Raw genomic sequence first — 14,075 nt, forward strand, 5'->3', positions numbered from 1 at the left:
ACCCAAAGTTGTAATGGTTTTATAAAGGCAAATGTTAACTTGTGTCCTCTAGGGCACATGTTAAGGAGCTCTTTATAGAAATATACGACTTAAAAGTCGTGTAGTCAACTTCTAAAAAGTTAAAATATCATGTTTTTCAATACAAAATTGCTTTTTTGGGTTCCTTAACATGTGCCCTTAGGGCACAAGTTAACGTGACCCTTATATAAATGCGTAGAGTGGGATTAATTGGGATTGAACATTTCAAAAAAAAATCTTTGAATTCGAGAACGAGAATCTTTTCCATGGCACACCGCGCCCTTATTCATCTCCCACATTGCCACGCCGCCAAACTCAAACTCGAACTCACCAATCTCACTATCACTTCCTTCTTCTCAACTCTCTGCCGCCACCTTACCACCTCACTTCCGCCACAACCTCCGCCGTCTCCAAAAAAACTCCCTTTCACAGTGTCTGTTCACGGCAGGACATGGGAGGACCCATATCACTGGATGTCCAACACCGACGATCCCCATTTGTTGGAACATCTCAACCGTGAAAATAGTTATGCTGATGCATTCATGGCTGATACTCTCAAACTTCGCTCTCAGTTGTCTTCTGAGATGAAAGCACGATTGCCTCCTTCTATTTGCACCCCACCTGAGCGTTGGGGACCCTGGTTAGTTCTCTTCTGTTTTTCTAAACTTAATTAGCTCTTTACATTCAAATTCAATTGAAATAAAATAATTAAAGCTTGATTTATTTGGCGAATGATACAATGTTATATACATACTCCATCCGTCTCTAAATAATAGTCGTTTAAGATTTATGCACTATTATTATTAATTGTGTTGATTTTCATGGTAAAATTAAAAAAAATGGGTAAAGAGACAATTACTGTGAGACCGATGGAGTAACTCAAATGCATATTTTGTTGTCAAAATCCTAACAAGTTAAACTAAGAGATATAGAGGGGGAGAGATTTTAAAATGATTTGTGTTTGGTTTGACAAGGGGGAGGAATTTTGACGGAAAGTGTAAATTACATTTTTCACCCTTGTAATTTAATGTCATATTAAATATAGTTAAATCGATTATTTTTTCGGCACACCCAAGAACACTTAAGTGAGATGGTAAGGATCTTCCAGCTTAACTAAAGGTTTAGAGTTCGAATCCAGCTCTGAGCTGCGGTCTTACAAGGCGCTCGAGGGATTAGTCTCTGCATTGCACACAGAGGTTATCCAATTCATACACAAAAAAATATCATTTGCCCTCCAAATCCCCCATTTTGGAGGGAGCTAAAATGGTCTCAGGAGGGATTGGTGGAAGAATGTAGTTCTATGCCGGATAACAATTTTTTGCAGGATAGCGCTTAAGACAAATGGTATTGGAACATTTATCCTAATGATGAGTACTCAGTCAAAGGAATTTATCATGTGTTGACTCAGGTTGTTCAAGATGAATAGGCGACTCATTTGGAACAAACCAGCTCATCTAAAAGTTCATTTGTCTCCTCCAGAAAAAATGAACCATGCCACTAAATCTTGAAATAACCACTTGCTTCCCCTCCAACCAATTAGACCTGACTATTTTCACTAACGAAATGCCTAGTAATGACTTTACCTGTGTATAAAGAGAATATAAGATTTTAGTGTGACATTTTTTTCCTTCAATTGTCATGCACGGTTTATTGGTTTTGATTGAAACAACTATTATAAAGAATACGATAAAATAGACATGCTAAACACCACAGAAATGAAGAATGACAAACACAGCTTTGCCTGTCTTTCTGCTAGTTATTTATAATTTATAATCTTGTATATTTTGAAAACTAATTTGAATTGAATGTTTAATTTTAATGAAAATTGATTGTTAATGGAACTATACAATTGTTTTTATGCAAAATGGTTTATTTTGAATTTAATTGATTGCTTTTGTTTGTTGTTCAGGTTGTATTATCAGTATATTCCAGAGGGAAAGGAATATCCTGTGATGTGTAGGAAGCTGGAAACAGAGCAAAGTGGTTGGATGAATACATTTTTGCTTCGCTATGGAATGGCAGGATCTAAAAGGGAGGAGGTTTTGCTTGACTGGAATGAACTCGCAGAGAAATATGGTAAGTTACCATTCAACACAATATGTACCGAAGATGGGATGTACTGACAAACTAATAAAAATGGATGTATTGTAAGTTACCTTGAGTTTGATTCCGAGACTTGATTATGCAAAACTGAATGCATGTGTGACATGTTATAGTTAATCTTGTTACTCTGAATTTGATAAGGAATTAAGGTCACTGTTTTAACCTCTGGCTATATTACTTCATGGGATGGTTCATACTGAATTTTTTAAGGGATTTATACTGAAATTGTTAAATGTTAAGTTTTGCTTTATTTTTTTATTTTATTTTATTACTTCCCTGTTGGTGATTGGTGATATTTAACAATTTAAACAATACTACAGGGTATGTCCATGTGGGAACATGTAGGGTTTCACCTGATCATAACTACCTTGCGTACACGGTTGATATTTCTGGTGGTGAACGGTTTATGCTTCAGGTTAAAAACCTCAGAAGTGGATTACATGACCCAAAAATAGAAGTGGATGATGTTGTTAGCTTGGCTTGGGCTCGAGATGCAAGCTCTCTTTTTTATACTCAATCGGATGAAAACCAGCGACCTTACAGGTAAAATATTGTAACCAGATTCTCTGTTTTGTAGATTTTTTTAGGGTTTGGGGAAGGGAAGGTAATGAATGATAGTTGCGTGAAGATCATATCATAACTTTTGTATGATATTACGGCAGGGTTCTCTGCAGAAAACTTGGATGTGATCTTGTGAATGATCTCCCAATATTTACTGAAAGTGATTCCAGTTTTTGTGTGGACATAACAAGCACAAAGGATGGCAAGTTCATTACTGTGAATTCAAACTCAAGAACTTCATCTGAGGAAGGAACTTAAATGTCTTGTTTTATGAATTTATAACAAATTTTTTCTAACTTAGTGACATGTTTATATTGATTCTTATCACAGGTTTATGTTATAGATTCCACCAGTCCAATGGATGGTTTACAAAGACTATGTGAACGCACTTCTGGTGTACAGTACTTTGTAGAGCATCACTCTGGTCTATTTTATATCCTTACTAATGCTCCTTTGCCTGATGGTCAATGGTCTGGTGAAGGGTATTACCTTGTTAGATGCCGAGTTGAAGATATCGAGTCACCTAAGTTGCAGGTTATGTTTGATGAGCTTCATACATCTCTCTCTCTCATTTAAGTTATCATTCACCTGTGCGTCTGTGTGTGATTGCTTTCGTTATCGTGTCTCTAACTCCTCATTTTATGCTCTTTTTATTTCAGAATATCATCCTTCCTGATAAAGATACAAACCTATGTGATATGGACATCTTTAATGGACATCTGGTTCTTTTCCTCAATAAGAAAGGTCTTCCTTTGCTATGTTCCTTGAACTTACCTTTCCAAATTGATTTCAAGGTATATTATTTGACATCAATCACAATGAAACTGATGCTACCTGATATACATTTTCTAAACTTAATTTATATGTGATAACTGAATGGCTTAGTGTTGGGTTAATTAATTGAATTTGTTGCTAGATCATTTTAGTGGGAAAGTTAGCTCGATACAAACAAATTATCATTTTGTATATAAACCGGTTTCTTCCACTTCAACTAATAGCATAATTGAATCTGCATTTTTTTTATTATTTGAATCTGCATATTTTTTATTATTAATCAGAAAGGACTGTACTAATATATACTGTTGGAAAATACATTAATTGTTTATTTTCCTAGGATGTTGTTCCCTATGTTATTTTCTCTAGTCAAGTCTAGAGAATTCCATTGTTATTTTTCCAATGTTATTTTTCCAATGTAACAAGTTTCTAGGCTAGTCTAGAAGAACATTAATTGTATTCTCTCTATAAAAACCAGCCTTTGGCTGAGGAATAAACCATAAAAGTATTCACCCATTATCTTTCAATATGGCATCAGAGCTCCCGGTGTTTGGGGGTCTCGCTTCCGCATAAAAAAACTCCTCTAATTAAGCCACTGTAATTATAGGTACTTGTGTTGTACCTCTATTACCAAATATATCATCCCTGTGTCCGATCACCATCCTTTGCTAATAACTGGCCATACCATCAGAACCAGAACACAACCGAGTCAAACGCCGGAAAACCCGCTGCCGTTCACCGCCACACGCTCCTCCACGCGCTTCTTCTATACCAACGCGTGAGGCCTCCTCATAGCAACGTTGCAGGCGCGTGTGTACCACACGCCGCCTTCCCGACTGCCTTTTCTCGCCGTATTTCATCAGTTTCTTCGTCGGCGCTTTCCTGTTGTATTTGAGCAGTCAAAATTCAGATCGAAGACACTTGGTTTTTTAGTTTTCTTTGGAGATGGCAGAGGTTATTAATGATAAAATGTTAAACAATCCTTGGTGTGATTACCGTAAACGCGAATGGCATACGCGTGAAAATTGTTGGAAGCTCAAAGACAAACCTCATAACTGGAAGAAGAAAGGTGATTGTGCATTTCAGGCTAGTAATTCTGATCAAGGGCAGCAATCCTCTTCGACTCAGCTTCCACTCACTACGGAACAACTAGACAAACTTTTCAAACTCCTCGAGTCTCCAACTCCTTCATGCTCTATAGCAACAAAAGGTAATTCTGCATTTCTTAGTGTCAGTCCCAATCATGCTTGGATAGTAGATTCAGGTGCCTCTGACCACATGACAGGTGAATCCACTTTGTTCTCTTCATATAGTCCATGTGCAGGTAATCAAAAAATAAAAATTGCAGATGGCTCTTTTTCAGCCGTTGCAGGTAAAGGGTCAGTTGTGTTGTCTCCACTCTTAACTCTTGAAAATGTCCTTCATGTTCCAAACTTATCATGTAATTTAATGTCTGTCAGTACATTAATTGAAGATGAAAATTGTCAAATTAATTTTTTCAGATCTCACTGTGTCTTTCAGGATTTGAACTCGGGGAAGATGATTGGCAGTGCTAAGAAGAGTGGAGGACTCTACTACCTTGACAGTGGATCTGCATCACAACTACCTTCAAAAACAATAAGTTCCTGCTTTGAGTCTTTTTCTGTTTTGAATAATAATGATGACAACATTATGTTATGGCATTTACGATTAGGTCATCCTAGTTTTGGTTACTTAAAACACTTGTTTCCTAAGTTATTTTATAATAAGAACATTTCTTCGTTTAAATGTGAAGCATGTGAATTTGCAAAACATCAGCGTTCCCAATTTCCAATACAGCCTTATAAACCATCAAAACCTTTTTCTCTTATTCATAGTGATGTTTGGGGCCCTAACCGTACAAGTACACTTTCTCTCAAAAAGTGGTTTATCACGTTTATTGATGACCATTCAAGAGTATGTTGGGTGTACTTGTTAAAGGGGAAATCAGATGTTTGTCAGGCTGTTAAGGATTTTATTGCAATGGTGCAAAACCAATTTCAAACAAATATTCAAGTCTTTAGAAGTGATAATGGCAAAGAATATTTTAACACTATTCTGGATGATTTTTTTCTTAAAAATGGGATTGTACATCAAATTTCATGTCCCAATACTCCTCAACAAAATGGAGTTGCCGAAAGAAAAAATAGACATTTATTGGAGGTTGCTAGAGCTTTACTTTTCTCAAGTAAAGTTCCAAACTATTTGTGGGGTGATGCTGTTTTAACAGCTGCATATTTAATTAACAGGATGCCTTCCAAAGTTCTCAATTTTCAAACTCCAATTAATACTTTCAAAGAATGTCTTCCTAGTACTCGTTTTTCAACTGATTTGACATTAAAAATCTTTGGTTGCACAGCCTTTGTTCATGAACATAAAAATGTTGGAAAACTTGAACCACGTGCTATAAAATGTGTTTTTGTTGGATACTCCCCAACCCAGAAGGGATACAAATGTTTTGATCCAAAAAACAAGAAAATGTTTGTCACTATGGATGTTACATTCTTTGAAAATAAACCTTTTTTTGATGACCCTCATCTTCAAGGGGGGTTATAATGGAAGACTCGTTTCAAACTGAGGACATGAATTTTTTAAATAGTTTGCCTGTATCACAAAGTTCTAAGACTTCTACTTCTGCACCAACAAAAAATGGCCATGATTCTATATCTGATCCTACTCCTGTTATGAGTAAGGAACTTGGTGAATCCAAGCCTACATTTTCTCATGTGGAAAACAATGAGAATCTTGAAAACGATTATAGTGATGATCTAGTTGAAATGCCACAAAATAATGAGTCACTTGAAGATAACAGACTTGAACTAGGAAACAGGATATGGAAAGGGAAGGTTTTTGTGAAGAAGCACCACAAAGAAAGGGATGAGTCCACATCTCAACACTGTCATGAATCTGAACCGGGGAATAATCAACCTCCTAAGAAAAGGAAAGGTAAGTCTGTCTCTGTTTCTGAGAGTCGTATTTTGTATCCTGATATAGATGATCCTGTAGCCATTAGAAAACCTGTTAGATCTTGCACTAAACACCCTATGTCAAATTTTATATCATATTCAAATTTGTCTTCATCCTTGTCTGCCTTCACCTCAAAATTGTCTAGTGTAGAAATTCCAAAAAGTGTACAGGTTGCTCTAGAAATTCCAAAGTGGAGGGAAGCTGTACTTGAGGAGATGAAAGCTCTTGAAAAGAACAAAACTTGGAGTGTCACAACATTACCAGATGGCAAGAAGACGGTTGGATGCAAATGGGTGTTTACTGTGAAGTATAATTCAGATGGGTCAATTGAAAGGTACAAGGCTCGCTTGGTGGCTAAGGGCTTTACTCAAACCTATGGTATAGACTACTCTGAGACATTTGCTCCTGTTGCAAAATTGAACACTGTAAGAATTCTCTTATCTCTTGCTGCTAACCTGGATTGGCCTCTACATCAGTTGGATGTTAAGAATGCCTTTCTCAATGGCAATCTAGAAGAAGAAGTGTATATGGACATTCCTCCTGGTTTTGAAAACAAATTTGGATCAAATGTTTGCAAACTAAATAAGTCTTTGTATGGATTAAAGCAGTCTCCTAGAGCTTGGTTTGAAAAATTCACTCAGTCCATGAAGAAACAAGGGTACATTCAAGGACAGGCTGACCACACCTTGTTCACAAAGTTCTCCCACGATGGAAAATTCGCTATCCTGATTGTTTATGTTGATGATATTGTACTTACTGGAGATGATACAGTGGAAATGGCAAGAGTAAAAGAGAAATTAGCAGTAGACTTTGAAATCAAGGACTTGGGATCCATGAGATATTTTCTTGGTATGGAGGTTGCTCGATCAAAGAAGGGTATTGTGGTTTCTCAGCAGAAATACATTCTGGACTTATTGAAAGAAACAGGAATGAGTGGATGTCGTCCAGCAGATACCCCTATGGATCCTAATGCTAAACTTTGGGGAGAAGGCAGTGTTCCTATTGATACTGGAAGATACCAGAGATTGGTTGGGAAATTGATTTATTTGTCGCACACCAGACCTGATATTGCCTTCTCAGTTAGTGTTGTAAGTCAGTTCATGCATTCTCCTTTTGAGGAACATCTTGAGGCAGTCTATAGGATACTGAGATATTTGAAGGGGAATCCCAGAAAAGGTTTACTTTTTAAGAAGACTAATGAAAGAAATGTGTCTATCTTCACCGATGCTGATTGGGCAGGTTCAGTCACAGACAGAAGATCAACCTCTGGATATTGTACATATGTTTGGGGTAATCTTGTGACATGGAGAAGCAAGAAACAAGGAGTTGTAGCAAGAAGTAGTGCAGAAGCAGAGTTTAGAGCTATGGCTCATGGTATTTGTGAAGGATTATGGATCCAGAGAGTCCTAGAAGAACTTAAGATGAAAATTGAGCTTCCATTAAAGTTATACTCTGACAGTAAAGCCGCTATTAGCATAGCTCATAATCCAGTTCAACATGATAGAACCAAACATATTGAGATTGATCGACATTTCATAAAAGAGAAGTTAGACGCTGGAATCATATGTCTACCTTTTGTGACTTCGAGTCAGCAAACTGCAGATATCTTGACCAAAAGCTTGGCAAGACCAACCTTTGAGCATTTAACAGACAAGTTGGGCATGATAGATATCTATGCACCAACTTGAGGGGGGGTGTTGGAAAATACATTAATTGTTTATTTTCCTAGGATGTTGTTCCCTATGTTATTTTCTCTAGTCAAGTCTAGAGAATTCCATTGTTATTTTTCCAATGTTATTTTTCCAATGTAACAAGTTTCTAGGCTAGTCTAGAAGAACATTAATTGTATTCTCTCTATAAAAACCAGCCTTTGGCTGAGGAATAAACCATAAAAGTATTCACCCATTATCTTTCAATATATACAAAGGCAGTGGTGTCGAAATCCTTAAACAAGGGTTAGTATTAATGTTAGCTTAGGGCTATGTACTGAAAATATGAAATGCTATAAAGATTAAAAGGAAAGAGTCATCCAGTCAATAATGAAACCTTAGATGCATCGATCTTGTTACATAAATACGCTTTTCTACGATCCTGTAAGGACTTAGTCATCATGTCCACCAGCTTACATTGGATTCCACAAAAGAAAGTTGATAATACTTGAGAGGATCGTTTCTCAATTGAAGCAGCAATAACATTTTTTTTGTTCAGTTCTTTCGTGAAAGATTGGATTTGAAGAATGATTGGGTATCGCAATAAAGTTTTACAGGACCTACCTATCTCTCAAAACCTCAACTCTTGGAGCAAATATTTTAGCCAGAAAAGTTCACAAATAGTCTTAGCTATAGCATGATGCTTACCATGCTTATAAGCATGCAATAACCTGAAGTGAACCTTTTCTTGCTCTTCTTTAAGATCAAGTTTCCTCCTATAAGCATGCAATAACCTGAAGTGAACCTTTTCTCACTAGCATCACAACCCAACTTTGCATATGCATATAAGACTTGAGAATCAAACCAAGTGGTTGCTCCATAGAGTCTGCTCCTCTAGCTCACTTGGTAAGAGGGAATTTAGTATATATACGGTACAAGGGCCAGCACCTCACAAACAATAATTAATGCCATCATAATAATAGGAAAACAAATAGCATAGTATTTCAAACCATACATTCGAGTGTAATCTATTGCTACTAGTTGGGCTTTTATCCACTTGTCTATTTGGGCCAACATTAGTAGTAAAATCAACCCAACGACAGTCAACTATAGATTTTGCAGGGGTGAGGACAATGTGCCATGTAGGATAATGCTTTCTTAATAGCCTTAAGAGGAATTACCATCTAAGTGATAAGAATCATCGACTCCTAAAATCGAGGATCCAACAGAGTGGGAGAGGCAAATGGTAAAATTATTTGCAGTTACTGCAATCTATTAAGACATTTTCTGTTGGGTATATCATTTTACTTGCGGCTTGTAGTTTGATTTCCTTCTCTGGATTGTTATTAATTTTATGAAAAAGATCCTCTAAAATGGACTGCAGATAAATTATATTGTGTGCCTGTGAATATAAAACTTAAATGTCTAACATATATTGACCTTATCATGCGTTATTTTGCAGAATCAAGTATATATTAAAGATCTGAAACCATGGTACTTTCCTCTGCCATCGAATACATGCAGTGCCGTTCCTGGTTCCAATCACGACTTCCTGAATACAGTTTACCGTGTAGTTCTTTCATCACCTGTGGTATGATAACTTAAGTCATGTATATACACATTTGTAGATTCAGTCGTGATTTGCTTTCCTCATTTGATCATTTAATGTCAATGTGCTTTTTGAAATTGCTATATAAAAAGGATTTCAAACATTTAAAAAAAAAAAATATTATATACTATATTTTTTTATTTGCAGCTTTGTATAAGTAGATTAGTCTCTTCTTTGTTAATATATTGTTGGTTTTTAACCGGAGAATTTCCTTGTTGACCATATTTCACTACCTGTACCTATTTGCAGTTTTGCTTCCTTAACCATAGTCACATAATTCGTGCATCCTGGGAACCGCAAATTGGTTCGTGCGTACCGGTTCCCGGTTCTTTTACGAATTGGTTCGTAAGAATTCGCACCTGAATTCGGTGAAAACAGCGAACCAGTGAACCATGCCCAAGAACTGCATTCTAACCTCTGAGATGAGATTTTTTTGTTTCGTTAGATGTTTTGTTGTTCCTGTTTCTGCAAGATGCCATGAAATTTTCAAGTTCTGTAGCCTTTCTGCCGTCACTTTATTGATAGGTTGAAGATGAAGGGTAATTTGGGCTTTAAAAGGCCATCTTCTTACCCTAACCCAAGTGCATTAACTCTGCTTTTGTTACAGGCCCATTTACTTAGTGTCACTGAAGAGTTTCGGGAAATGAACGAGTATAGGAAAGGTTTTGATGGCACGTGGTGTTTGGGTTAGCTAGTACCACTTGAGTTACATAGGAAAAGAACCTATTGTTTGGAATTGATTACTATTAATTAATATTAATTTCATTGTCACTTAAAAATCCTTTACAATTAATACTTGTTTGTTATGGATAATTAACTTCACTTGCGGTGGTACTTTTTTTCATGATGAAATACAATTATTTGCATTGCCACTTAAAAGTTTTATTTTTGAAAAAAAAAATCTATTTATTTATTGTTAATTAAACATTTTTTAATTAAGAACGTACCGATTATTATATTTGAACGTATTACGAACCCAAACAGCGAACCGACTCTGTATACCCCCCAGGTACCAAATTTTTTGACAGTCGCGAACCGCATACCCGAATTCGTACCACGTACCAAAGCAAATTCTGAACCATGTGACTATGTCCTTAACTGTTCATGGTTGTTTCCTTTAATTAGTTTATTGGTTCTAGTTCCTTTAAATGTTTGATTTTAATCATCAGAATCTATACTTCGGGATCTCTTTCCTTTTCTTATTAATAGTCTTTGAAAAAGGCTGTCAGAATCAGTCAAGTATTCTAGAATCATTTTCAATGTCTTGATAAGGACTCAAATTGGGCTCTATCAAGTATGAGTCTACTTCTCTACATTTACTATAGATCACAAGAAGGATTCTTCCATATCTAGACCTGTGAATCTAGACCTGAGACTAAATCTACATCTACCTTAGAGTTGCTTTAACCTAACCATGTTTTTCATTTGCGAGTGGACAGATGCCAGATGTTATTGCTGACTATGACATGTCGAGACAAACATATTCAATTGTGCATCAAGAGGAAGTGAATTGTGATTCTGCTGGTCAATCACGCATCCCACCTTTCGAGTTAATTAATAATCCAATTCAAGAAGCATGCATTGAAAACAAAGAGAGTGCCTCACATTCCGATTCACAGAGATGGAAGGACTTTTCAGAAGTATATTGTTGTAAAAGAGAGGAAGTTGTTTCCCATGATGGTGTAAAAGTTCCACTAACCATTGTGTACTCAAGGGAATTCTGGCAGAAGGGCCAAAGCCCAGGACTTTTAGTAGGCTATGGAGCTTATGGAGAAGATCTTGATAAGAGCTGGTGTTCAGATCGCCTTAGTTTATTGGATCGTGGTTGGGTTGTGGCATTTGCTGATGTAAGGTTGGTTGTTTGAAATCACTGAAACTGATTTTTGGTATTGTTATATGACCCTGTTAGCCAAATAGATTGGAAATTTCTATTATGATACGGCTAACTTAACTATCCATATTTTTAATTATCTTCTTTCTGTATTGTACCAGAGGAGGTGGAGGTGGTGGTCGTTCATGGCATAAATCAGGGAGTGGACTAAACAAACACAATTCAATATCAGACTTTGTATCTTGTGGCAACTACCTGGTTAATGAGGGTTATATCCGCAAAGACCATCTTGGTGCTGTTGGATGGAGTGCAGGTTGCCTTCTTGTTGGTGCAACTATCAATATGTATCCACAACTCTTTCGTGCCGCCATTTTAAAGGTATTTGTCGTCTTTCAATTGCAAGTTCTTTAAGTAAACCCTTTTGTCTAGTGTTGGGCGAAAACTCATTCGATGCACTGTTGTCAAAATTCGAAATAATCAATTCTCACTCTTTGATGTGTATGGTTAGTAGAAAGGCATAACTTTAGAGTTTAGACAAAAATTAATTTCAAAATATATATCACCGAGTAAGCTCGGAATCCTATTGTATAGCTCTTCATATCTCTCTATGTGCATGTGTGTGTCTGTTTTGGAAATATTTAAATGTATGTAAAGTAAAACATTATTTGCCTATCAAGGATCTAGGTTTATGTCATGCATGTCTCGCATCATGTATTTTGTATTTTTATACCAGTGATCAATTCTCTGCTTCCAATGGTATCAAATTTTTTTTTTTTATTTATAAATGTGGTAATTAACTAGGTAAGTAAATTTACTTATTTTGATTTAGAAGGGTAATAAATTCAATCAATATTTTAAATTCTCTAACTATAATTTCATATTTTAGTTTAACTCGTGACACTCGGATGGGTTATATGTATCAGGTACCATTTCTTGATGTATGCAACACATTGTTGGATCCCAGTCTACCCCTCACAATCCTGGATTATGAAGAATTTGGAAATCCTCAAATTCAATCGAACTTCGATTCTATTTTTAGTTTTTCTCCTTATGACAACATTCCTCAAGGTTGTTGCTTTCCTTCAGTTATGGTTAAATCGGCAGTTAATGATTCAAGGCAATCTCACTCTTCCGAAAGTCTCTAAGCATTATTTACCTCGAGTTATGTGGTCTATTGGTCCCTTAAATCAAAGAACATCAATCAATTTAGTCATTCCATCAAGATATCTCTGGCAAACATCCATCAAAACCAATAAAATACTTACATATTGACTTGAATAGTCTTTTGGTGCATCAAGAGAAACATAAAACTTTTAAAATTGTGGTGCTAAATTTGGAAAAAGGACCAAATTGAATGATGTTCAAATTTAAGGGACCAGGTTGCTATTTAGCATATTTGAATTACTAAATTGACTCAATAGTTATATGCATTCAAATCTACTGTTATTGGCTTCAAAGAGATTGATGTTAGCAATTGACACTCATTCTCAGGGTTGGTGTTTGGGAAGGTGCTAAATGGGTAGCGAAAGTACGAGATAGTACCTGCTCTCGTTGTTCTCGTGCTGTTATCATGAAAACAAGTATGGTAGGTGGCCATTTTGGTGAAGGTGGTCGCTATGCTCAGTGCGATGAAACAGCTTATGAATATGCTTTCTTCATGAAAGCTTTTGGAATGTTAAATGAATAAGTTAATCTATTAGGCCCATGGAAAAAAGGACGAGTTCTTTCAATCCTCATTCCTCACAGTTAGTGTACAGTTTTTTTTCCTCCTATTTTGATTCTCCGGTGTCATTCTTCGAAGGTAAATGTTTTCAAATGCTATAAAGTGTGTCACTGCTCAATGATTCTTGTTATATTTTATCAAATAAAGGTAATTGGATGCGCACACCCTAGTTAACAGGAGTTGCTGTTTTGGGATAGGGAAATGAGGAGACTCGCATGTTGTTAGAAACTCATACTCATGACATTATGAAATCTGTATTGTTTGAACTTGTTATGTAGTGATTTCCTATTGATCAAAAGGAACGCTTCCTAAGCGTGGTGCTGGAGTTAAAAATTAAAGCTTTCAAGTGAAATTAACTTGACTCTTGCAATGTTATGAGCAAGGATATGGGCTTCAATGATTCGGGATTGCAGACTGAGCACAATGACTTGGGGCCCAAATGGATCATGATTAAACCTAAGAAGTGGAATGACTATATTTCCATTAAGTAGCGACTTATTAAGCATAGAAGATTGATGACTCACTAGTTTGTTATGAGTATGTTCGGAATGATCTAGAATAAGCTTGACTATATAAGATCTTGTAGTTTCTCTATTATTACAATCAATGAAATTATTCATATCTCTTGTTTATCTCTCTATTCCTAGGAGGTCCTCTCTTTCCTTTAATTTAGAGAATCATATCTATGATTTGGTGCTTTCACCGAGAGAGTTCCCACAATTAGCGTGAGTGCTTCCGTGACGAATTAACATTCAAATTATTACTGAGGTCCCCACAAATTGTCAAACAAAATGTCACATAGGGTTATCAATTATCAATAAA

The 14,075-nt window shown here is 36.2% G+C and overlaps 1 protein-coding gene across 1 annotated transcript; it reads left to right on the forward strand.

Annotated features, from left to right (window-relative positions):
- The first annotated feature begins 230 nt into the window (after positions 1-230).
- LOC146921987 (Prolyl oligopeptidase family protein) lies at positions 231-13,893 on the forward strand. The gene is given in 10 exon segments (XM_085715173.1): positions 231-658; positions 1,928-2,094; positions 2,442-2,664; positions 2,784-3,216; positions 3,342-3,476; positions 9,553-9,681; positions 11,139-11,551; positions 11,692-11,908; positions 12,454-12,647; positions 13,022-13,893. Coding segments are annotated over 10 exon segments (2,481 nt in total). The 5' UTR covers positions 231-284; the 3' UTR covers positions 13,218-13,893.
- The last annotated feature ends 182 nt before the right edge of the window (positions 13,894-14,075 follow it).

This window comes from Medicago sativa, chromosome 5, assembly GCF_051527215.1.
Source record: "Medicago sativa cultivar Bolivia chromosome 5, Bolivia_mono, whole genome shotgun sequence".
In the NCBI taxonomy this organism is placed as follows: domain Eukaryota; kingdom Viridiplantae; phylum Streptophyta; class Magnoliopsida; order Fabales; family Fabaceae; genus Medicago; species Medicago sativa.